This window comes from Coloeus monedula (genome assembly GCF_965178545.1).
Source record: "Coloeus monedula genome assembly, chromosome: 3".
Lineage (NCBI taxonomy): Eukaryota > Metazoa > Chordata > Aves > Passeriformes > Corvidae > Coloeus > Coloeus monedula.
The window spans coordinates 103,294,574-103,320,164 of record NC_138783.1 but is presented as its reverse complement, the minus strand read 5'-3'; the positions used below and the strand labels follow the sequence as shown (position 1 = coordinate 103,320,164).

General features: G+C 41.1%; 1 protein-coding gene across 1 annotated transcript in view; it reads right to left on the bottom strand.

Annotated features, from left to right (window-relative positions):
* Positions 1–3,159: 3,159 nt before the first annotated feature.
* REPS2 (RALBP1 associated Eps domain containing 2) overlaps positions 3,160–25,591 on the bottom strand; it is a gene marked incomplete at its 5' end in the record, with an annotated part of 91,020 nt that continues 68,588 nt past the window's right edge. The window contains 5 exons of the mRNA XM_082278119.1: positions 3,160–3,274; positions 3,867–3,972; positions 6,057–6,202; positions 8,760–8,843; positions 19,886–19,950. Of these exons, the coding sequence (XP_082134245.1) occupies positions 3,206–3,274; positions 3,867–3,972; positions 6,057–6,202; positions 8,760–8,843; positions 19,886–19,950 (470 nt within the window). The 3' untranslated portion in view covers positions 3,160–3,205. The remainder of the gene's footprint in view (positions 3,275–3,866; positions 3,973–6,056; positions 6,203–8,759; positions 8,844–19,885; positions 19,951–25,591) is intronic.

The following is a 25,591-nucleotide window of genomic DNA, read 5'->3' as shown; positions in this document are numbered from 1 at the left end:
CCTCTCTTGCTGGGCATGTTGTGCTCTGCCCAAGTACCTACAGAAACTATGAACTGAGGACAGTGAGAGCTCATGCATGGGAACATGATCTTGCTCTCTGGTCAGGCTGACAGCTGGGGCAGGCAGACCTTAGTTGCTGTTCTGGGTCAGGCATGCCAGAGTCTTAAAGCTAATCACTCACCTGTAGCTCAAGAAAGCACCCTGAACATTAAGCCTGTGAGGTCTCCCTCTCTGACTAAATGGTTTTGGATGCAGGAGCATCTCCCATCCAAGGTTTGAGAATGTAAAGGTTTTTGCAAGAAATTATGATTTTGCTATATCCACATTTTTCTAAAGGAAAAAAAATTTTGAAGAAAATCTGTAATACTGGATTTAGACGTGAAGTTGGGCCAGCCAGGGCTTGTTAACAGTAGCCATGAGCACGGCTGCACGGAACAACTGCCAGAAGCACTGTCATAGCTTCATGATGCCACCTCCACCCCTCAAAATGCTAACAGCTTCCCAAGAACAGACACACTTTTTCATTTTGTGGGCTATCATAAATGCTTAACCATTGGAACAAACAGAAGAGTAACCTCCTGCATCATATGTATAACACATTGACACCTCTCCTTGAACATTTCGCTTTACTGCTGTGTGAAGCAGTGTATCGTCATCATAGCTGACGTTTCACCAGAAAGAATACAAATCTACTCACGTTCCAGTCATTGAAGCTGAGTGCGGTATTTGATTGCAACACTAAAAGTGCAGGGATTATTAAATACTTTTATTTATTAATCCAATGGTAAAGTAACAGCCAAGCAAATACTTCATTGTTGGCTAAGAAAGTATCATAATTTCCAGTGAATGAAAAAACCTCCTGGATTTTAGAAGAGAGACATTTGAAACCGACAGTATAAAGCAGACTCTTTCACTCTTCCCTTGAACAGCATCTATTCCATTAATAACTCAGGTGAAATAAATGGGAGATTATTTCAAAGGAAGCTCCTTTCAAACATGAAAAAGTCCTCCACTGCCTTAAAAATGCAATGTGCACACTTCTTTGTAATCATTTAAAAGCTTTCCTTAAAAAATCACCCATAAAAGAAAAAACAAGTGTGCCATATGATTATTTCCCATGAAATAGTAAGGGCTTATTAACCAAATTACAATGTATGAACTAAAAAGCAGACAGGGCAAGCACTTAACCTCATTAAATCTCAGGAATGACTCAGTAGTATTATGAACAAATGAAATAAATGATGATAAACTCTCAACAATACCACTATTAGCAAGAGGGCAGTGGCTCTTTTGCAGCTTCCCAGAAAAGCTTGCATTCCTCACATTTTGTCGCTGACCAGGAATGACCATCTGACCCCAGCTATGCAACAGTCACATGAGAGAAGTCTCAAATCCAGAAGAACAGTTGTTGCTTGTTGACATAGCGATCTTTAGTTGAATCAACACTAGTGTATCACAAAAACAGACTTTCAGTAACAATTCTGCAAATGCTGATTTTCACCTGCAGACTTCTGGATTCGTGTCCCCCATCCACATTCCCTTCAGCAAGAGTAGACTGTTTCCTTATCACTTTAAACACTCCCAGTGATGCCTTTCTTATCTCTCAACAAAACTTTTGGCTGCTCTGGTGCCCTCTGATATGCCACGGCAGCCATTCCATGACACACCCCAAGGAGAGGTTACCCAGCTGCTTCAAACCTGCTTCTCCTTCCTCTTCAGCCCCAGGGCCATCCTACAGCTAAAGGGAGGAAGCACCACACCCACAAGGGTGACAGAATTGCTGCACTGTTTCTGCAAGGTGAACACACACACTTAGGTCAGTGAAACATGTGCAGTGTCATGTTTAAGGTGGACAACAGTAGGCAACATGCCCTTGCAGTAAAGCACATCATACCCATGGTGGGAGCAGGGCTGACATTATGTCTGAAGTCACCCAGTCCAACAGTATTGCTCCAAGAAATAAAGCGACATTAGTTAGCCAGCTTCCACTGCAAGAACTGAGATCAAAGCCACCAACCACTGCATCCATGGAAAAATCCCCACGGGATTCAGCTGGTCCTGGATCAAACGCAGGTTAAACATTAATCTTTGCTTCTCCTCTTAGAAAACAGACGGGCATTAGCAGCTTTCTCCTATCAGTAGCATCTCCACTGATGTGCAAAGGAATCTTAACAAAAGCCTGCTGTAAAAGGCAATTACTTCCATCTCACATTTTATAGCCTCATACATAGCACTTTTGCTATCTTTCCTCTTCTGGAAGTACAGTTCTTGTACACATCCTTAAAACAAATCAGCAGCTATTAAGACAACAAAGCAGACTAATACAAATGTACATAGAATAGCTTTTATAAAAATGCCCTGAATGCATTTTTAACCTCTTGTTAGAAATATACTGTTGGTTAAAGAAAAAGAAGAAAAGAAAAAAAGCTATACACCAGCCATCTCAAACATGCTAAAGGAATGCAGAGACACTGGTAGTTGCAAGCAAGTGCTCAAATACTGGTGATTAGAAACAGCTGTAGCTCAAAAAGATTTTTTTTTCTTAATTTCCAAAATAATTATATTTTAGTATTTTTTACTGTTCTCTTATATGATTTGAACTAATAAAATACAAGTTCTCTAACATTAAAATACATCCGTGATTGCATAATAAACAGTACTAAGAAAATAATTATTTGACATGTGATTGAGGATAAAGATTCTGTACATCTTGTAATTTCCATTCCTATGGTATGTTAAATCCACAGGTACTCTACAATGATACAATCCTACAGGAATCAGTAACATCCAGATGCACAACTCAGAGGATGAGTTTTCAATTTAAGCAAGAATTCAGGAATGCTGTACCTCTTAATGATCAGGGCAGGAGGTGCTGCCAAAACACATATAAATCAGGAATTCTTTACATAAATAAAATACTCCCGGTTATTCATTTCAGTGATAAACCGCATTTACACATTAGGCTGGGAAGGGGGAGGAAAGAAGGCAAAGCATCCCCCATGCAGAAATATTCCACAGTCAGGTATTTGTTTTCTGTACCTTCCTCACCTGCAAAGGCAAAATGTGCATAATAGGGTGAAGAGAGACCCAGCAAGGCCAGTCCTCCCCATTGCCCTGGAAGAGACCCTGCTCAGCTGCACAGAGCTCCTCTCCTTGCAAAGCTGCTGAGCACTGCTCTGCTCCTGCTCATGCACAACCGTGCGTGTCACAAGACGGTGACAGGACGTAGCTGCTCCAGCTGTGTTTCCAAGGCAATTCGTTCCTTGTGAACCTCCTGCAGGAGGAGAGGTGCATTAGAACTTTCAGGATGCTTGCATGGCACCACCCTGCTCCAGTAAAGGGCAGCCAGGCAGGCTCTTGCTGACCCCCATGAAAGGGCTCCCTGCAGGTGTGGGAGCTGGGCTGGACTACAACTCCTCCAGTGTCTGCTTCCTCATTTGGGCAGGCTCAGAGCCCCAGCATGGGAGTGCACTTGAACCCCCCTAAGCCTCAGTGCAAGATGTGCCTGAGGAGTACCCATCAAGTCTTCTGGTCTCCATAAAAACAGCAGAGCTCTGCTCTATCAGAAAGCTTCCAAAACAGCAATGTAACTTGAAGGACAAGTTCAATTTTCTTCTTGTGTGAACTTAGGCAAAGTGCTCTGTCTTTTCCTGCCGTAAAACACAGGTAACAGCACTGGCCTGCTGAAGATGGAAGCAAGTAAGACCGGACCCAAGGAATGATGGCAATGTGCTGTCACTGAAAGCTTTCATCTCTGTGCTTATTTCAATTACTGTCCTGTATTTTGCTCTGATTTCAATACTGCTGGAGGTGACACATAACTGATTGTAGGGAGCTTTGTCACTGATTTTAAATGCATTCCTTACCTTCAGCTGCTGCTGGAGCTCACTGTTCAACCTGGCGAGCACAGCATTGGCTTCTTTGTTTTTTCGTATAGCGGTCTGAATAGCCCTTTTCTGCTTGGAAGACTGTCTGCCAGACAGATAAATACAAAACATTTCAATTAAGAGCCTCGACACTGGCTGATGCCAGAAGAGCACCCACCCATTTTGTATAATTCTCTGCACCCTGGACAAGGCTTCAAAGACAAGGTACAAACTACAGATTTAAGAGAAGAAGAATGTAACACTGAAATGAGATGGCTGAATCAGGTGGAGTGTTTGAAACTTGTTAACCTGAATGACAGAAATACTTTAGGCTGTCTCAATTTCAAAATCACTGCATTCTCATGGAGCTTAAGAATGATCCCTGCATAGCTGTGCTTATTGCAGCATCTTTGCATTAGCTGTTTTCAGACATTTGTAGAGTTTAGAGTCAGGAGTGGTTAACAGAAAATACAAAAATCATTCTATACAGAAAGAAAGGACATTGGCATGAAAATGCTGTCTCAGATTTTTGCTGCTTCTGATGTTTCTTTACTTCAAAATTTAATACTTCTTTTATTCAAAGCAGTAATTTCCACCAAAACCATCTGACATCACAGACAGGAAGATGACTGATGGACTTCCCTCATGTCTTTTGCTGATAAAATAAAGGATGTATCTTTTTTATTTTAAGAACTTATTTTATTAATTAAGAATTTTTATTACTTTATAGCCTGTGGTAACTGGTCTGGAGGAAATGACATCTATGCTGACAGGTATAAAAAGAGACAGCTGTACACAAGGACCAACCTATTCAAAGCAAGAGAGATAACAGCAAAAAAGAAAGAAAATACAAAAAATACTGACTGAATATCGAAGCCCCTTTCCAAATAGATTATTTTAAAGTTTTACATGAGTAAACAAGAGCTCTTTAATGCCAGATGTGATCTAAAACAGATACCCTATTTAAATATGGTCCAGTGGCACACAGTCCCCATTAGCTCTTCTCTCTTAACAGAGCTGATGGCACTGATTTTTGCAATAGACTCTTTCTCACAGCACAGCAACAGGACTTATGCTGTTATCTTCCAGTGAACTATCAGTTTTCTGCTTCACTATTTTGCTGCAAACTACTATCCATAGGCTATAAAGTAATAAATGATAGGTAAAAAAAATAAAAGCAGGGCTATATAGCTCTGTGGTCATTTTAACATTTTAGGAAAGATATAGACAAGACAGGATTGAGATGTTAACAAACATCTTTGAACCACTACGGAATATGCACTCCCAAAGCACAAAATAGTACTTTAAGAGCATCCTAGGAGTCTTATTACTTATTCTAATCTCCAATTATGCAGCACCGATTCAGTTTACTGATAAGCAGTTTGCCAAGAAACACTCAATTGATTTAGGCAGCTTGATTTTGTTTCAGACAATCAGATGTCTTTGCAAGGCCCTAGGTGATGGTGGAGTATAATGTTTGCACAGTGCTTCAACTGAGGGAGAGGCACAGACCCAATAGGGTTTCAAGTGCCTTCACTTACCATTTCTACAGCCCCTTCTCCACTGCTATTAAATACACAGAGTGAAATTCCTACAAGTCTTTGTTGCTGACAGCTTCAACAGCTGTGTTTATGAGAGCAAGTAACACATGTTGGGTTTGGCCATTATCGGATGGACCACAAGTGGTCTGTGGCTCAACTCACACCAGTGGCAAGCCCGTTTCCAACATGCCTTGCAATGAAGAAATATCACAAGGACATGACCAACATCAAGCATTTCATGACTCAGCTTCCTGGGCATTTATTTGGTCATATCTGTCCACGTGAAGAAGCAAAATTCCAGAAGATACATGCAAGGCAGAAACATACACCTTCACATATAAAAGGAGTTGTGTTAGAGAAGTTGGTGTTGGAGATGGTTGAACAGCTAGGCTTGCTCTTCAGCTGTGTCTACCAGGTAGAGAGGTAGGACACCTTTGAAGAGGTTATCTACCTCTATCTACCTCTAAATACTACTGATAGTCACTACAGGCTTAGTCTGCCTTTGAGAAGACTGATGAAGATTTCAGAGACCTGTATCTTGTGAAGCATTCTCAGAAACAGAACTATTAAGCATAGAGCTACACAAAGAGCAAACCCTGCTACATCAGATCTCATGTTGCAGTTTGGCATGCTTGGGTCAGGTTTTTACTTTTGGACTGGGAGGTGAGGCTTGACTGCTGGCAGGGAAGAAGTCACATTTATAGTGGGAGAAAGCTCGGGGGTCTCCAGCCCTTGCACCTCTGTCCGGAGCTTCCTGCGGGCAGGTTTGGAGGGTGGCTGAGCAAGAACAACCTCCTGAAAGGAAAAAGCACAGCAATGTTAAGTCAGGCCATATGTGTCCCATCATTAGGCTGGAGAATACTTGTGACACATATTGCTGACAGCTAGTTAAGATTTCATAATTTAAAGAGGTACAGAGCACAATTCAAATTTGGTAATAGCCTCTCAGGTTTCTGACTTTGAAAAAGGAACAATAACTCCTGCAATCCCTTCATGAATGAAAGGGTGTTTTGCCTTCATCTGGATGACAGGCTCATCAGAACTGGGTTGTATAGCTTAGTGTGCATTGGGTGGAGGGAGGGGGTATAAATACATGTACTAGCCCCCAGTTGACCCAAAAGCATTAAAAACAAAGCAAGATTTACTTTTGACTATGCTCAGTCAGAAAGAATCAATAATCAATCACTTGCATCCCAACTTACTGCCTCACACGTCTGGCTTGGAGCCTCTCCCTTCTCCCCTCCTCTCTTAAATGAAGCAACAATGAATATAGTTTTGAAATACAAATACATGAAATTATCCATGCAAAATTAACATGCTGGAAGTACAGAAGGCCAGCTATTTCTCTTGATAAGTTACATCAAAGAAATAGTCTGGGTTATCCAGGCAAAGCAGAGCCTTGGATTTTTACGATTTCAGTGGTGTTTTCATTATTATAAATTAAGACATCCTTTCTTTTGCAATGAGAAGTAGTTTTACCACCTTACAGCTGACTGAATTTATAAATATAAATGTATCCTCCTCAGTGTATTTTATTATTAGGTTTGTTTTACAAGGGATATAACTACTACTGCCTCATTTCATAAATGAGAAAGTTAGGACTCAAAAAGTTGAATTGACTTGAGACAGGTTTTTTCAGCATCACAGACAAAACCAAAGACCAAATTTCACTATCATACATTTTACTGGGCTAGATTATCTTCACTACTGTGTTTTGGCCAAATGTTAATAAAATAAGAAAAAAATTAATGGGGAAACATTTAATGACAAAGCAATTACAAGGATAAAACCCAATGCTGTAGTAAGCAGCCTGACTCACGAGAAGAGACTAGTACCAGTGATACAAAATGTAACTGATATAAGACCATCAATCTTTCACATTAGAAGGGTTGCAATTTTTAAAAGAATTTGAATTATAAGGAAAAAGGTTTAAACATTAAAAAACAGTTCTGTAATTACTGCAAAAAAAAAAAATCTAAAAATACTATCAGATATTCTGGTCAGGATGTCAGCACATCATGACTGCACAGATCTCTGGTAATGCCATGCTCTGAAATCCTCTGCACAGGCACAGCTCCCTGCAAACACACAAGGGAGGAACCTGCATATGCCTTCCACAACTATAATGCCAAACACACAATCCCAGTCCACCTTAAACTGCCCAAACCCTACCAAATCCACAGGATAAGCCCCTCTTCCCTTTCAAACACAATGCTATAAGCAATGGTCCAATACCTAAAAGCAGATCCCTCTGCAGGGGCTCTTTGGCTGGCTACTCCTGCACCAGGCTTTGGAAGGTGGGTCAGCACTGCATCAACCACCTGCCTCCCACACCCCACAGCCCGAGGCTTTGCTGCTTTTTAGGGAACCAGGTGGGATGAGGGTGAGCATGAAGTAGGTGGACCACAAGGATTTCATTTCCCCAGCGGGGGGCTAGAAAGCAGAGCAAAGAAGAAGCAGGGCCAGGCTAGAAGTAGCATATCATGAGCACAAGCAGAGCAAGGCCACTGCCCAGAAAGCCCTGTCACATACAGAAAATGATGACACCGGATGTTTGTCTGTGCCCCGTTACAGTAAGAAGTGTGATGATGCTCCCAGGCCAAGGTACCTACTCCATTCAGCACCTGCCAAAAGTTCTTGGTTGGGCTGAGTAAATGTCTTGCAGGTGCTCTCTGGCTGCAGGAGGGGCCAGAGTGGGGAGGATCTGTATTTGCCCCCTATCCAAACCTGTTCTGGCTGGGTCTGGTGGAAGGAGGTGGTCATAGCATGACCAGGAGAGGAAAAATGCTCACAGCCACTGCTAAGGCCACTCCATCCCTAAGCAAGGCCCTTTCAAGTATGCCATTTTAATTTCGGTGCTTACTTTATACAAATGGTAGGTTTGTACAAAAACACATTAGAAACTGCACATCTTGAGCAAATCTCTCCCAGTCTATGGACATTTAGTGGCAGATCCTGATCTCTAGCAAACAGGTGTGTATACATCAAAATCAAATCCTCAGCAACTGAAACCAAGAAGTGCATCACAATTTGGAGGAACTACACCGAGACAGGGGCTGAGTACAGTAAAACCCTTTTTTGTTTTCTCTATGGCTCCACAAGCCCCTACTGATTTGAAATAAATGGCAAGCTGCCTCTCTCAAAGCATCAACGTATATGTTCTAAGAGGTTTCTTAACGATTTATCTGAGCTGATGTCACACATGATCACAGTTCTCTTCAGCATCTTGACCTCCAGAGAAGGTAAACATGTAAAAACATAATCCTAACCCTCTGTTTAATCGCTTTTAAACAACTGCATTTGTTGATGAAGGCAAGTCACTCCATAATGGTACAACGTGTGCAGATCTCACCTTTTTTGCTGAACTGTTTTCTTCTGCCTGTGATGGGGGTCTGTTCATCTGAGGATGTAATTCAACCTCAGATGGTTGCTCTGTCTGCAACAACAAATCAGTCATTGCTACACCCTGAAAATGACTAGCAGTCACATACAATAAAGTCAATGAAAGGAAATGTTACACACAAAAGGAAAGTTACTTTAACAATTCAACAGTAGGGAAAATGGAGATATAGAGTGACAGCTGAGTGGATGACATATGTCTTTTGCAGATTTTTAATGAAACCATATTCTTGCATTTTATTGTGCTGGGAAAACAGGAGAAAAGTTTTTTAATGAAGCATTAGGAACCATGTCTCTGAATGTAAACAATCTAGTACCCAGAATTTCTTCTAGAATTACCATTATGGCCTAAATACTCAGATAAAAACTAAGAGAGTGGAAAAAAGCTAGAAAGATCTTGGATATGCCCTGTCACCTTATTATCACCTGAAACTGATGAAAATTCATAGGAGTGAGCTTCTGTCTTTGAAGTTTGCGAGGCTGGAGTGACAAAGCCTAAATCATATCAAAAATTCCAGCAAAGTTACTGAAAACACAAGTTATAAAAAAGCAGACAAGTCTTCCCTCCTCCCTTCTCACATTTCAAACAGAAACCCAGCTGAACACTCACCACCCAGATCTACACATCTGTGAAACAAAACACCTGATTCCCAACATATCTGACCGAGAAGCAAATTAAAATAGAGGGTTAATCCCTTGCTATGCCTCTCATGAAAGCTTTCTGTACCTTTTGATTTCCTCCACCAGGACAGGGCACAGCACTGGGGAGGGTGGCAGGATTCAGAGCTGCCTGTCCCCAGGTGCACAGCAGCAAACATGGTTATTATAAACATGGTGTGGCTGTTGTCTGTCCAGAAGGTAAGGGCTGGCTCTCCAAGATGGGGAAGGCAGGCAGGAGCAGGAGACTGAGGGCACTTGGCACTGACAGACAGCCTCTTCTCCTCTTTCCCAGCTTCTGCCAAGTTGGAGCCAGGCTGGCAGTGGTACCCAGGCAGGAAGGGCAATCTGCCATCCTGCTCCTTCCTCAAATAGGCTTGTTTCTACACAGGCGAAAGCCTGTGCTTAAAACCAAGTCCAAAGCAAACCTCAAATTTTTAAGGGGCCAGGATTTTAGCCATAATAATAATTTGTTGCACACCGAAGAACCTAACTCACTGTTGCCAAGAGGCTTCTGCATAGGCCCACCAAGCTCTGCAGCAGTCACAAGTTTCCAAGGGCTTAACTCTAAGTTAAATAAAAACAACAGAAAACACAGAATTTGGTATCTTTAAAAAGGAGGAACTTTTCCATACCATTTTCATTTTTTCTGCAATAGACACAATAAGAGCTGTAGAGAAAGGTGCAGGGGAAGTGTGGTTCTGTGGTACTGCTCTTCTCCAACCATACTGTATCAAACATGTGCACAGAGGAGGAAGTCTTGAAATAAATTTTTTTTAAATGCATGTGAAATTCCTCAGGAGGGAGGAAAAACTGACAAGATTTCTCTCCCACCCCTTTTTAAGTGTGCTACATCTGCACTATTACCTGATGGCTAAAAACCCCCCAAAGAACCCCTCACACTGTAATCTTTCCAGTATTTGAATATTAATATCTTAATTTTTTTTTTTTTTTTTAATAACTATTGGATGCTAACATTTGAATTTTGAAAAGCTTTTTGTATATTGAAGGGCTTCCTCTGTAAATGTAGATTTCTGGTCAAACTGAGTGAAATGGAAAAAAGCAATCTTTTTTTATGTGTCTATAAAAATCAAAGACCTTTAAAAGTCCATTGAATGCAACAGAACATTTCTTTATCAGCAAGCTGAATAGCCCACAACCTCCCTGATTTCTACAACCACTTTTTATATATTTGAAAGAAATGAAGACTCTAAGGAGAGCTAACAGTAGCCTGGCAAAATCCACAAGGGTTTCATGAATGACTGGGGGATGGCAAAACTCAAATATTGAACAGAACCACACAGTAAGTTTGGGCCACATCAATTTGACAACCCATTCATTCATTTAGGGACAGCAAGAATAAACCCAGCCCTTCAGAGAGACATGTAATACACACACTATGAAGTCCTCATGGCACAACACAGAGCAGTGCCAGGATACAGGAGAGAAAGGTCTTAATGACGTTTCCTGGACAGGGAGCACTAGATACCTGCCTTAACCTGGCCAGGCAGGCGGTTTCTGGGGCTCACACTCTTTTTGGAGCCTACACTAAACCTTGCATCAAAAGCAAAAATATATTCACTTATTCCACAGAACAGAGAGGAAAAAAAAAACCCTGACCAACTCCATGTTATTTATGTATAGATAAAAAAATGCAGCTTTTGAAGAACCAGTGTGTTCAAACAGTGTAGAAGTAACTGAACAGATTGGTATTCTATGATGTCAGTTTCAAAAAATCAGAAAAATTGAAATCACTGTCAGATAAGGGGTCTAGAGTGGAAAGAATTTTTTTTTTTAAATGGAACCCAAACTTTTGCAGAACCACCCTCTCTTTTTTCCTTTCTTTCTTTCTTTTTTTTTTTTTTTAATTGGTCTCATTGCAGGAGAATACCATTTTAAACCAAAGGGAACTGAAAAGGGAAAAAAAGGGTAAACCTTGTGTTCTGGTGAAAGCAAATATAAATTGTGGTGGTAATGTCAAGAAGGGTGAGATTTCACAATCTGTGAGAGCAAGACACATTTTTTTGTAAGCTGAGTGTTGTGATGTGTCTGTCAGGCACAGCCTGCAGCCCATGCTCAGGGCTGTGGTACCTGCTGGCTGAGGCTGGGTCACTGGGCTGGCCACGTCTCCCTGCTGCCAGGACATGAAGATGGCAAAATTCGGCAGCCAGCAGTGCAGGGGCTGGTAAAAATAAAGAAATAGCAACCAAGTGACTGCCATGTCCCTAAGCTGCCACCTAGTGGCACGTGGGACAAGCCATTTCTGAGTGCTTGGCACATGCATCATGCATCCATGCAAAGGTTTGCTGGTGCAGCCAACCAACAAAGTCCTCTCCGAGAGGCTTTACGAACACATCTGCAAGTTGATGTCTCCCCACATTGTCCCCACACAGCTTTTAAAGGAAAAGTAACTCCTGTTTTTTCTTTTGGCAGAGGGATTCTTTGCAGATTTCCTTCCCTTCACTGATCTGGACGTGGGGTGGAAGTCAGTATTTATAGCCTTCTGGTATTGGGCAGAGAGAGCCTGGCTCAACAGTTGTCTGGTCCTATAGTGGAGTACAAGGAAAAGGAGATCCTTCAGGAGCAGCTGAGGTGAGTTCCCTTTAGTTCTTCATCATTTTAATGCCATGCTTAGCATAGTCTGCAGGCAACTCATTCAGAAACGTGGCAATAAACTACCTCCCTCCAACCACAGAAGTGTCTTAAAATTTTCACACATCTTGGCACAATTATATTTGCATTTAAATTCTTCACCATTGGTTTATTAATTATACATTATGCAGTATGGTCTTCCAAAGGAAACTATTTATGGTAGTGTAGAAGTGCTTTGCTGGAGGTGTCTCACATCCTCAGAACAGAGTAAACTACTGACACTGGGAATGCTGCTGTGCTGCCTGGTATGGCTGCTAACACACCCAGGATTACAGGAGATGGGCAAAGAATACCCTGGTCATCTGCACTATCAGCAGCGCAGAGTCTGCAGACCTAATGGTATCTTGATTTTGGGAAGCAGGGTAAGTGACCACAGAAAAGAGCATGAGAGTGTCCTATTCCAAATCTTCTGAAGAGATTCTCTTTGCAGAGAACCGCTTTAGAACTGTCTAACCAGTCCAATTATTAACAGACAGTATCTCCTGTTTTGTCAGCACAGCCTCAAATTTTCTAGGAATAGCCATACCCTTCTCATTCTTCCTGGCAGAAGGTCGAACTGGCCCAGAAAGTTTCTGTGCAATGGCCACAGACAGAGCCCAACCTGCAGCCTATGGCCAGCACTGAGCATTAGGACAAAAAGTTCCTCATCATTAAGGAGAGTATTAGGAGTTGCAAATGCTCATTATTTCATCACATGATCCCTGACCAGCCATTGATAATCTCCTCACTGCTCCATGTGACGATACTTACCAGGACCTTCCTAAAAGAGTATGTAACGCTTACTTGAGCACCGAGTGCTTCGACAGCCTCGGATGGAAGATTTTCATAACCAACAGAGAACACAATATCTTAACTGGTTCTTCACTTACATTTCCAGTTCTTTTGCTTTGCAATGCTGGATTATATGTAAATTTCACACCTACTTTTCAAGACAATCCATAACTGATCTTCCATTCTGGAAGATCTACACCAAGCTTTCATATTTCTGTTACCTGATAGCCTTTTTGCAAGAGGTGAAGTATATATATTCAATCATTCCCACAATTCAATTTCGTCCACACTTATGCTCCAGGCTAACTTTACACATGGAAATAGACCCATTGTAGTCACTGGTACTACTCACAGAAATGAAATTATCTCTGTGCATTCACTGGAGTAGCCCATAATCATTACCTGTATAGTGCCACTGCTTAGCTTTGCAAAAAAAAGTATTGAGAACAGCTTATCTGTAAGGAAAAGTAGGATATTAAATATGCTTAACACTCTGCATGTGCCCATTGCAATCTTCTATCATCTTTACGTAAGTTCATTTAAGAGGTATTTTGCTCCCTTCTAAACACTCATATTTCTGTGCTTAAAGCAAATTTCTGGGAAGTCGAGACATCTCAATTCCAGTTTCTGTGAGTCTCCTCCATCCCACACTGAATCATCAATTCTTTTTATTGCTTATTAGAAAAACTGAAAATGGTAAGACAGAAAAAACCCCCACAGGGTTGCAAATGCAACAAGTTGCCAGGGTCTTAGTGTGCTGCCTGCTTTCTCAGCACTGTGCAGCCCTGAAGTTTTGATAAGCTTTTTCTTTCCCAGAGTTATCTGAGGGCTGGTGATAAGGTTGAGGAGAAAGGCAGTAAATACAAACAAATTGCTGTAATGTTCAGCTCATTCACAAGGAAAGAATAGGACCCAGATGGAAGCATTAACAATCTGTTTTAATACTTCAACTTCGACAAAACCAGATTAACGTAAGCTAGAAAGGCATATGTGCATTCCACTAGAGATACAGGCATTGGGCTCTTAGCTTCTTATTTTGTTATGATAAATGTGAAGCCAAATTAAAAATTTGTTACAACACATTTTAATTAAGATACTCGCCTTCTTCCACTCTTCCAGAAACCTCTTTAGAAAGGATTTTACAGCATCCATCAACTACTCCTCAAATTCAATTTTAACTGTGCTACTTTCCACCACTTCTTAAACTGTAATTTATTTTGTCTGGGTGTCTTAGATTTAATATATAATTTTCATGAGAGGAAGATAATCCATTTGTATTATATTAAAGTGGCAGATGGCAAAATCTTTCATGTTATAGAAGACTTTCAGTTTCATTACTGTTACAGGCTTCTTCAGTACCTATTGCACAGCTTATACAACATAAGTTATTCTGCAGCCAAAACTGTGGAGATGATCAAAAAACCCTCAACCCTTCCTTGCACAGTAGTTGTAAAGGCAAGCTAAAAAAGTGTTGCTTTCATTTAATGTAAAATAGTTGTTTGCTAGAGTACCATCATGTATAAAATTGCATGGTGCCAAAAGCAAAATCTTCACTTTCTGGAGGGGGAGGTAAAAGGGGGGTAATTTTTATTTATGTAACAGAAAACTTCCTTCCTGTAAAATTCCAGGTATCCTGCCAGCACTTGAAATTCCTCATGTAATTTTACAGAATAAAGAAATGTCTGAGTATTTTCTCCAAACAACCTTGTAAGCAAGCCCAACCTCATCCTCCACGTATCTCTGCTTTAGCCAAAGATGCTGGTGTGGGGGGGATGCCTGGACCACCTCCCAGCACGGAGCCTGCACGTGGCTATGCTGCTCTGGAGGCCCAGAGGTCTCAGCAGGACAGATGGGCGTCCTTCCCCACCTCCTGGCCTCAGCACGGGCGCGTGTAATTGATGGTTACAAACGCAGCCTGAGCATACCCCACATTCATGGCTCTCCATGGATTTGGCAGGTCATGGAGGCATGTTAGTAGAGACAACTTCTTGAGCTGGGTCCCAGTTTTCACTTGCAATTCTGCATGATGAATGGCCAAAAAGCTTCAAGGAGTTATGAAGTATCAAGTAACATTTGGAGAGCAGAACATTCAATATGCTAAAAAGAATAACATCTTTGCTTTCCAACACCACCAGGTGCTGTAACTGGGCAGGGTGACCCACCCATCATCCCTCAGAGTGCTTCATTTTCAGCATTTCACCAAATCAGTAACATCTAATGGTAACAATGGTTACTAAACTGACAACCAAACTCTGAGCTCATATAACCCAGTGAGATTTTAATCTTCAGAGTTGCACTGGACTCAGGGTACTTCAATTTGATAATGTTAACAGCTGCCTACCTACTCTACTTCACTCGAATGCTTTGCCTTCATTCAATTTTTTCAGTGCCAGCCAAAACTGCCAGCATGGAATCAGTGGGAAAAATCCATTCCAAGGTTTCCAGAAAGAAAAGTGCAGCACAAACCAGTGTGAATTTACAAAAGCAACAGGCTTAAAGTTGTGACTCTGGGAAAAGAGATCAGGAACATCAGTTTTTTCAGCCAAGATACACAGAGTTTTCTTCCAGGCCCACTGTTTTCAAATTCCCTTATACAGCACAGGCAGGATTGAAGATACATCTTCACTACTGGACAAGAAGGTACTGAAATGCAGTAATTTAAACAAAGGAATGTTGATATAATTGGGCAATGTTGCAGATAATTAGCTGATGTTGGATAAAATCCTAAAGTTATATTTGTTCTTCAGTGTTCATCCATAATTCCTATTACCATAAATGTTACTAAATCTCCCAGAGAAAGCAGCTGTGGTAAATGACTTCTGTAGGCTTAAAAGCCAACAGTAATAAAGTATTATTTTGTTTTCCATTAAAAAAATAACAACAGGGGCTTATACAAGACATGCATACATGTTTGGCTCCAGTGGAATGTTATTCATGAGTACCCAAAGTTATTTTCTATCTGAAATCTGTGTCACTGCAAATGAGCTGCATAGCTATTGCCTTCCCGCTGTGATTCTTGCACCTCCATGTTACACAAATTTTCTCTGTACAGCCTTGGATCCACGCAGAAGTTTTGGGGCCACCTTAATGCCATTCCTCCTTGATGACTCAAGTTTACTATCAAGTTAGGAACACAGGATGAGGAAGACCTACCCAAGCCACTGAATCCCATTCTCTAAAAGCCCAGAAAAAAACCACAGTAGGTATTTCCAAAAGCTACAGGTTATCTGTTCTATATACTACAGCATGCCATGGGAAACAAGCAGAGGTAAGGCACTGCTAGTATCCTAAGTCTACAACAGCTTGTAGTATATTAAATATTTATGGTCAAAAAAGTTGGGAAACTGATACGGAGAAAATTATCCTTAAATCCAAGAAGCTACTGCAGACTTGCTAGATGTGAAACGTGCTACTAGAGATCACAGAAGGTGTCAGTGAAGTTACACACAGGCTTATGCACAAAAGGAAAACACTTCAAAATAACATATCCAGAAAAAACCCTCTCATCTATGTATAAGAGTTTTCCCATACATAATCTTTCAAAGCACTCATTATGGAATTTAGGCAAAACTTGAATTACTTATTTTTTTAAGAGGAAAGCAATATGAATTGATGAATCTAATAAAAGATTTCATACTGCAATTCACAATGTCTTACTGTAAATATAAATTCAAAATGGCTTGCAGTGCAGAGAGGTATGGGCTGGAATTTGGGTTAAAAGATCACAAATTGAAGATAATGGTGTGTCCACACAATTTAAACTGACATTTCATCCATCTTTCTTTATTAAGTTTACTAACAGTCACCATAGAGACCTCAGATAAAAGCATCACTGCATCAGAAAAGTGTCTGGTGAAAGCTCTGAGGAAATCTCAAGTACAGCTTATGGACTGATACAAAGTCAATAAAATGCTGACTTTGGCAATGGAGACATCCTGAGAAGGAGCTACCATAGCCTTTTAGAGGCCATCAAGAAAAAGAGCTAAATCCACCAACTCCAAAAGCTGTTGTAGAAGTAAAAGGAGATGCAGCCACCATCTGCAAAGGTGTCTGCCCAGCAGAGGTGTGGAACAGCACGGGCTGGCAGCAGCAAGCTGAGCAGAGAAGCCAGCTCTGCTGCTATTTGTCATAAACTGGCCAGGTCCTCACAGCATCCCAAGATCTGAGCCTGCCACAGTAAACCTGTGCATCCCCTGAGCTGTGAAGTCAAGGCCACAACAGTATCAGCTCTAAGTATCACCTTATGCTCTGCTCAGCCCGTGATACAGTCCTTGTCCCTTGAAATTCAACTGCCTGGACTATGGAAGCAGAGTTGGACGTGGACATAATTTAGGAAGTCTGCAATATGAGCAGAGATGTTTGGCATGCTCTGAATAACCAGTGATTCAATAACCACCAAGGTTGATTACCTTGGAGATTCTGACAGGAAAAATAACATTTTCCAAAAGGCTGAACTACATTCTACTAAAAAACACTGCAACACAGGACCAAAGTCAAGGTGCCATTTCTATACTCCTATTGATTAAGCTCATAGAAGGACTTCTGCTCCACTGAAATGTAACACCTACCCCTTGGTACCTCTCTTTTATGCACTTTGGTCTTTACATCCCATGAGCCCTTTAATCTCATTCTAAAGAGCAAGCTGATTCAAGCTGCTTCTCAGTCATCCACAGAAAACCATAGTCCTCAGAAAGAAATTATTTCCTTCTCCTCCATCAACTAATTTCCAAAGCTGAGCCAAAATAAGCATATCATGAGAATACTTATAAGGTGCACAGCCACCTGAAATATGCAGGGTTTGCTTCACTTCCAAGCTACATCTGTCATTAACAGTGCTTCACTGCAGGCATACAGCAAAATGAACCAAAGAATGATTTTCAATAACATTGTCGAAAAATAAGTTAAAACAGAAATTTAAGACGAGTTTGGTAAATCTTGAAACAAGAAAAAGCTGAATATGCAATTTCAGCCTCATGACTTTTCTTCAGTTCTTGATCCTGTCTCAGCTTTGAAAGCAGATCCCTTCTTCCAGCTTCTCTGTGCTCTTTAAATCAAGGGCCCCACTGGACTACCATAATCCATATGCTCACTATTGCTTACATGCTATTTGCAAAGGTCAGCTCAGCTGAATTATGACCCCATCACACATACTTCCCTACTGCCTGTTACCTTTATCACAGAAGGGCATGCTTGGATAAAAAATAAACAGTGTGATGAGCATAAACTTTATTATGTTTTTAAGAACTTGTTTTATATACAATTTTGAGAGACATGAGAACAATAGTATTTTAACATTTGATTCAATATCTTTAAATATCATCAGAAATAAATTAAGTAAATGTAAGTGATGCATGTTAGCAAAGCATCAGCTGCATATTCATTACTGAGCAGACATAGAAACCACTTTTTTTTTTTTTTTTGCTTTTAGAAACCAGACCTTTGTAATTGAGAGGACTGGATCAAAAATTTTACATGAGAATCTTCTTGTGTTTATCATTTTCGAAATGCCCTGTATTCTGCATGTCCCAGTGTAGGGTGAGCACTTGGTTCAGTATTTGGTTAGGAAGCTGCTGGACATGCATAAACAAATCAAGTTGTCACTCCCCTGCTAAGGAGATACAACTTGATGACAGGACAAGAGAATGGACAATTAACAGAACCTTTCTTGAAACCAATGGTTCTGTTCTCTGAGAGCAGGATTTGTTGCAGTTAGTGCTTTTCCCAATGGCAGCAAGAGGGCTTGCACTGTGGGAAGCTGGAGCAGCAGCAGGAGGGCTGGTGTGGGTTGCAGCAGCAACTGCTGCAGGCACACGGCTGGGAAGTAGGGAGCTGTGCTGTGGGATCTGGGATTGGGAGGTAGGGAGCTGTGCTGTGGCATCTGGGGAAGCCAGAGGGAAATGCTGCTCTCTGGCGAGTGTCAGAAAAAGCAAGAATGTGATGGATGCACTAAGGGGTGTGTGCTGTTAGCAGCATGGTTAATGGCATCCTGACTGGGGAAACATGCCAGCTCAAACCAGTGTTTTACAGTCCTCAAGGCAGAAACTGCACTCAGTGCTTACAAGGGCTGGGGGGAGGAAGAGCACAACAAGCTGCTGGTGGAGCTGGGGGTAGCAACAGGCCTCTAAACATTTCTATCATAAGCACTGTGCAGTAAGACGTGTTCAACAGCACACTCTTAAGGGTAGATCCAAAGCTCAAGTGATGACCATTCTGGCCCAAGGAAGGTATCTCACCAGCTTTTTGTATGTAAGGGCTGTCAGCTCCCCTGTGGATTTGTTCCTATTATACACTTCATCTAAAGGAGTATTATATGAAGCATATTGCTGCCTAAGACTTAACACAGCCAACAACACAGAAAAAGATGATGATCCTCCATGATTTCCTGAAACAAGAACAATTATCTGGATGCAGACATGCATGATTTTTTCAATTTGTGCTGTGCTGCAGTTGTATGACGCTCTAAAAAACAAAACCCAAAAACTTACCCAAAATGCAAAATAAAAGCACACCACTAATGGTCTGAAACTTTAAAACATAATTGACATGGCATTCTCTTCCTTTCAGCATTATTTTTTTTAAACCCATGGTGCAATGGGTTTAAAATGGGTGCAATGCACTCTTCTATGCCGTGGCTCCCTTAGCAGATGCCCTCAGTGTATTTGAAGCCCAAGAAGCAAACAGCAATAGCAGGTATCAAGCCCATGCCTTCAGGCAGGAGACCCTTTTTAACAGATTAGCTTTGCTAGCCTTTAATTTACAGTTAGGTCTAGTGGATGCATGTCAGCTCCACTGCAAAGAGGTTTAATTAGTCTGTAATTTGACACTGCAACACGCTGCCCAGACAGACCAATGAAGGAGGACATGGAACTGCAAACTGATGATTTTTTGAACTTGGAAGCAAGAACAGCTGCTGTGTCCAAGCCAACTTGTGCTAACCACTGTGATGTTAACATAAATAAACAAATAACACACAGCAAAGAACTAAAGCTTTGTCCATACCTGAGATACAGATGGTCGAGGGGGCAGTGCAGGTGGTGGCGGGGGCAGCCAGCCAGACCTCACAGCTGAACAGTGGGAAAAGAAGAAGATGATGATAAAAAACCCCAACCAAACAAATCCACTGTAATTTAATTCCAAATAAACCCAGAATTAATTCCCAGGATAAGTGGAAATTCCTCCTAATGAAGAGGCAGTATTCAACATTTAATAACAAAACCCAAACCTGATCTTTACTGAGCAAAAGCTGGTTTGAAATAACTTCATGAGTAGTGAATGAGTAGTGACCTAATTGCTGTAAACCCCCCAATGTTATGATAAAAAGCAGAGAAAGAAGCCAGTCAGCCAAAAAAACTGTAGGTAAAGCAATCCAATTCCAGTTAAAGAAACCCAGAAACAGGGTCCACTTGTTCTTGGACTTTGCTCTTTGTCATTAAAAATACCGCCCTTCTTAAAAGTGACACCTTAGCTCCCAACGTAGACACCAGCAGTCACTCTGGGTAAAACACATTCTGTGATGGAGTATAGCCTTAAACAGAAAACATCTGTCATGGAATTAAAGCACAAAAGCCTAAATGAACCAAAAAGAAACCCATTTCTTTGGGTTTATATTTTGTATTTGCATGCTATTACTCAGTGGAGGTATTTCAGAGGGAGGAGGAAGACAAACCCTTAGAGTTAGTTCAAGCCCTTATAAGACAATATAATGTCAGCTTTGAGTTTGAGCCAGCAAAAGGGAGGGTAATAATCATGTAGGTCCAATGCTGTAATTCTCAGTTTTCTTAAAATACCTAAAACCCATTTGGGACAAAACTACAGGATAGATGACAGCTTCCAAAGGCAACTGAGAGGAGACAGAGAGCACTAGGCTGGCACAGAGACATCAACCAGGACTAACTGGGTTACCCTTCCCAAGCTCCTGTTGCACTGACTGCTCAGCACTTGCTCTGACAAAAACACCAGACAGTCCATCTTGCACTGGTGTATTTTTGTGTAACAAAAAGGCCCCAACAGTATTAAACTTAGAAATGCCCTTTACCACAATAATGCTAAGCAATCAATTACATTTATACACTTTTTATTTCCATGCATATTTTAAAAAGACCACAAAGACCATTAAGAGCCTTGTTATAGCTTAGCCATTTATATATTTTATACACCAAATCTAAAAATGTCTACATGGCTGAAAATATGAAGAAAAAAGATACTAACCATTACAGATAATTATGGCATGAGAGTAAAACTGTGTGTGAAAACATTGAGAACAGTCAAATTGACTATTTACAGCTCCAAAGAGACTTGTAATACACTGGGAGGCTCTTTCCATCGTCTGTTTCATCATCTCTTGTAAAATGAAGCCTAATATTGCACACAATACCAAAGAGAGAGCTAGAACAACTAAAACAGAACTGAAGTTATGCAAGGAAGTCACTAACACACCTACAGGTGTTAGATTTGAAAAAACAGTCATCAGGATCCCTTCTCTTGCATTTCATTAGTTCTGTTTGTAAGACCATTGCAATAACAGCATGATGTGGTAAATACATTCTCCATCTCTCCCATGCAACTGATCTTTACAAAGGAAGAAACCTTCCTTTCCTTTAATCTGAGCTTCAGGTTATTACTTCATTTATCTGGGCACTGGCAGTGGTTTTGGCAGTTACAGCTTGTGACAATATTTGAAAACAACAACTCAGACACCACATGCTGGAAAAGCATCTCCTGAAGTCGGCGGACACACTGTGAAACTCCATGAGTCTTCTGGGATTTGGCCCACAAAATTCCAAAGGGAAAAGTAATTGCTCCATAAAACAGTCAAATGAAAAAAACCACACCACCACACAAAAAAAGCCACCACAAAATGCAGCTTTCAAAATGCAACATATATGAATCTAGCATTAAAGAAGTTAGATGCTTACAACATGTGCATTTGACCCAGTTTCCTCTTTTTAATCCTAAAAATTCTAACTTAAGCTACTCATGAAATATTCATAGAATTCCTGCTGTTGCAGAAGATCTTTGGCCTGTTGTTAGAAGGAAATCATGCTTATGTGAGCACAATTACTAGTGAAAGTTAGCTGACTTCGGAGGACTCACAACAACTTATAAAAAAAACCCCCAGGCTTCAGCCTTCTCTAGTGTCCCTACCCTAAAAGAGGACAACACGAACAGATACCTGTAGGTTTTCATGTGCATTGGCAGGTGACTCTTACCATTCCAGAATACTCTCCTTCCTGGGAGTGCCCTGCACAGTTCGGCTCCTGCTGTTAGAGATGGCAGCGCTACTTAGTCCTCAGAGCAAAACACAGGGGAAGGTCTGTTTCCAAAATAAAAGCAAGTACCCTGGGGCCGAGCAGCAAACAGACAAATAGACAAATGTCATGCTTCCAGGTGCACGGCTCAGAGCTTGGATAAGTTGATGTCCCTGATCTTTGAAAAGAAGTCTTCACACCCTGTGCAGAAGCCCAGGGAGCTGGATGGGCCTTGCACAGGTCCTCTTGCTATTGAGCAACTTGCTGCACTCAAACCAGGCTGAGCCACAGAATCATGGAACAGTTTGGGCTGGAAGGGACCTTAAAGACCAGCGCAGTCCAACCCCCCCTGTCACGAGCAGGGACATCTTCCCCTAGACCAGATTGCTTAAAGCCCCATCATGGAAGGCAAATCCCACAGAGAGCAGTGTAGAAAGCCCATACAGGTACCAGTAAAACAGATTTAAGTATCCATATCACGTGTATTCCAGTAAATGACAGCCCTTTCATGCACTAGTTACTCCCACAAAGATAGGGTTTTCAGTTCAAAAATCATGGCTCTTTACTTAGCATGTTTACACTTTAAGACGGATTATCCACATGGAAACCTTCCAAGACCATTTTTCTGCCCTATTTTGGCAACCACAAAGGTCTGATAGTACTAACATGACACCACAATAGATAAAAAAACAGGTTTTCCAATCTGAGGGTAGATTAATATTTTAAAACAAACACCAGGCTGCAATTGTACACTCTGAGAACTGGTTATGCTGTCTTATCTGACCACTCTGCCTCCAGCCTCCCTAGCAGACAACAACACTCAGCACTTAATCATTACTTGTGGTAGTGAAAAATAACAATCCTAGGAACCACCCAGATAGCTCTTTTACTTATTTGATGTAGGAAGAGGAGATGAAGGAAAAATAAAAGTTGTAACAGCCCATACAGACCTATGGAAGTAGGTCTTTAAGTCACTAGGCACAGCAGCAGTGGAGATTCGCAAAACTAGGATGAGCAAGTCTGGGTGCATGGGATTCTTCAGTGCAATATAAGAGCAAGGTGCTGTACTTCTCTTACCCAATGACAGTCACTTATGCTCTTGGTTTTCAGTACTGAAGAAAAAACTACCATAATACACTGAGCTTCTGGATGCCTGCTATTTTTGAAAATTAATAGTGAAACAGCAGCATACAAAACTACATTTCCTGAAATATTTCCATGTCAGATATTTAATATTAATTCCCTACATGTGGATGACGTCTTGGTTTTAGATGTCTATCACCTTAGCTTGAGTATCACCTCAGACAGGTTAAACTTTGGGTGGAAAAAATGTATACCCTCCTTCCCATCTGAACTGAATACATACGTAAGCAGTGTCCTGAAAGAAGGGTGCTTTTGCTGGGTCAAGGGCCATTTTGTACCTTGCTGGCCAAGGTGAAACTAGATCTTGCCTCCCAAAGGGGACTGACCTCATCTCAAGTCAAAAGAGAGAGTCTGGCTGATGTATTTGGTATTTTTCAAGGGGATGCTACAGCACAGCTGGATCAAAGGAGAGGCTGGTTGCATGGTAGATTTCCATCAGTTTATGCTGCTTCCGAGTCTTGAGCTCCCAGATCAGGTTTAACAAAACACCAACCAATTAATTTTATCAGGAAGCAAAGGGAGTAAGATACTGCAATCAGTTCAAAATAGATAAGCTAACAGAATGAATTATTCTTCAGCTCCCCCAACTACCTAAGGCTTTGGTTCCTCAGGGAAGCCAGCATTTTCACCACTCGGACACTATTCCAGAGAGCTTTTTGAAACACTTTTCCTGCTTCTGTTGCCAAAGGCAGAGCACAGAAAAGTCCTGTGTCTAAGCTGGTTTCTGTTTACCTCCTTCTTACTAAACTTCTATTCTTGTTCAGTGAAATTGGTACTTGGTTATCCCCTAACAGTGACACCATTCTTTGTACAACTTCATTTATTTACATTCCTGACAGCAGCATTGTGATTGTGAAATAACCATTTCTTAAGAGATCTGATTTATTAATTCTCACTACCAAATCTTAAAAAAAAAAAAAAAAAAAAAAAACCAACCAAAAAACCCCCAAACCAAAAAAACTGTAAAGCTGTAGCCAGGAATATAAATTTAATAAAGGATTCTAGTAAGGTAGTTGTGAAATCCCTACTGATCCAGGGATCTGTTTCAATAATTCTTCCTAATGTCTCCTCGGATGTAACAGCATTGCAAAAAAACTGGTTTAGACTCCTGACATTAACTTTGTTACCAGGTCTGTAGAAATGCTGTAGAAAGCATTGCCAGTGGCAGAATGACCTCTCTTCCCACAGTTAGTTTTAGGAACCCACTCAGCAGGCAGTTTCATGTGTCACAGCAGATAATACACACACCTGATGTCACAGACACACAGTCATGCTACAGGTCTGTTTCATGTGCTCATCATACAGAACATCATTTGTACCTTAAGTGAGTGGAGAATTATCCACGTACTTTCCAAGTAATTAGGAAGAGATTTAGTCAGACCTTAAGTAATTAATGTTTCTATGCTATGAACTCACAGGTGTGACCATTTAGGACACTGTGTGCTAACGTATCTGATGGGTCACTTCCAAATCAAACAAGCAAAATATCACTAGAGGTTTTCTTATTATGTCTGTTTTTAATGTCCTATCCATGAATTTCAGCATGTGTTAAGAAAACCTGTAAAATAGATTTTTTTTTAAACATCTATTTTCTGGTTTACATCACATATTCACAACATCTGTATTTTTACCTCCCTGTCCCTCATTTTCCTTAAACCACTGCATTTTCTAGTTACTGTTTTCTCTACCCTCTCCTCTTCTGCATGTTTCTATTTGGGGACTGTTTCTCCCTCCTCCCTTCACCCTTAAACAAAACTATCCAAGATTTTGTTCTGTCTCACTTCACGTTTAGCTTCATTCTCCACCCACAGGGAGGCACAGTCCCTCCACCTACTTCCCACAGATCCATGTTACCAGAGCTTCTCCCCTCTGGAGATCTGGGTGGTAGTGCTGGAGGTTCCAGCACTGGCCCCCTGTGACCACTTCCAACATGGACACACTTGGAACAGGCACGTGGGAGCCAGGACAAGCAGGGGGCTACCAGCCATCACCCCTCTTGTCCCACCTGTGGCTCACACACTTCTTGGGGACATCTGCATCTCCAGGGTCTTCCCCACAAGGGAGGCAGCTTGACCCCTGTTCCACATGAAACATAGCAGATCCTATCTTGTTTAACTTACAAAGCTGTTCCATGATGGATGAACATCTTTTTCACAGAACAGAGTAACCCACATGGGATCACAAAGAAGTTCAGTGGGGCTGGTAGTGCTAGTCAAGTACATTTCAACCTTCACAATTTTCTGTAGAAGAGTTTTTGGATTAAAATTTAATTTTTAACAACCTGCAACAGGATCAAAACAGACTGCAAATCATT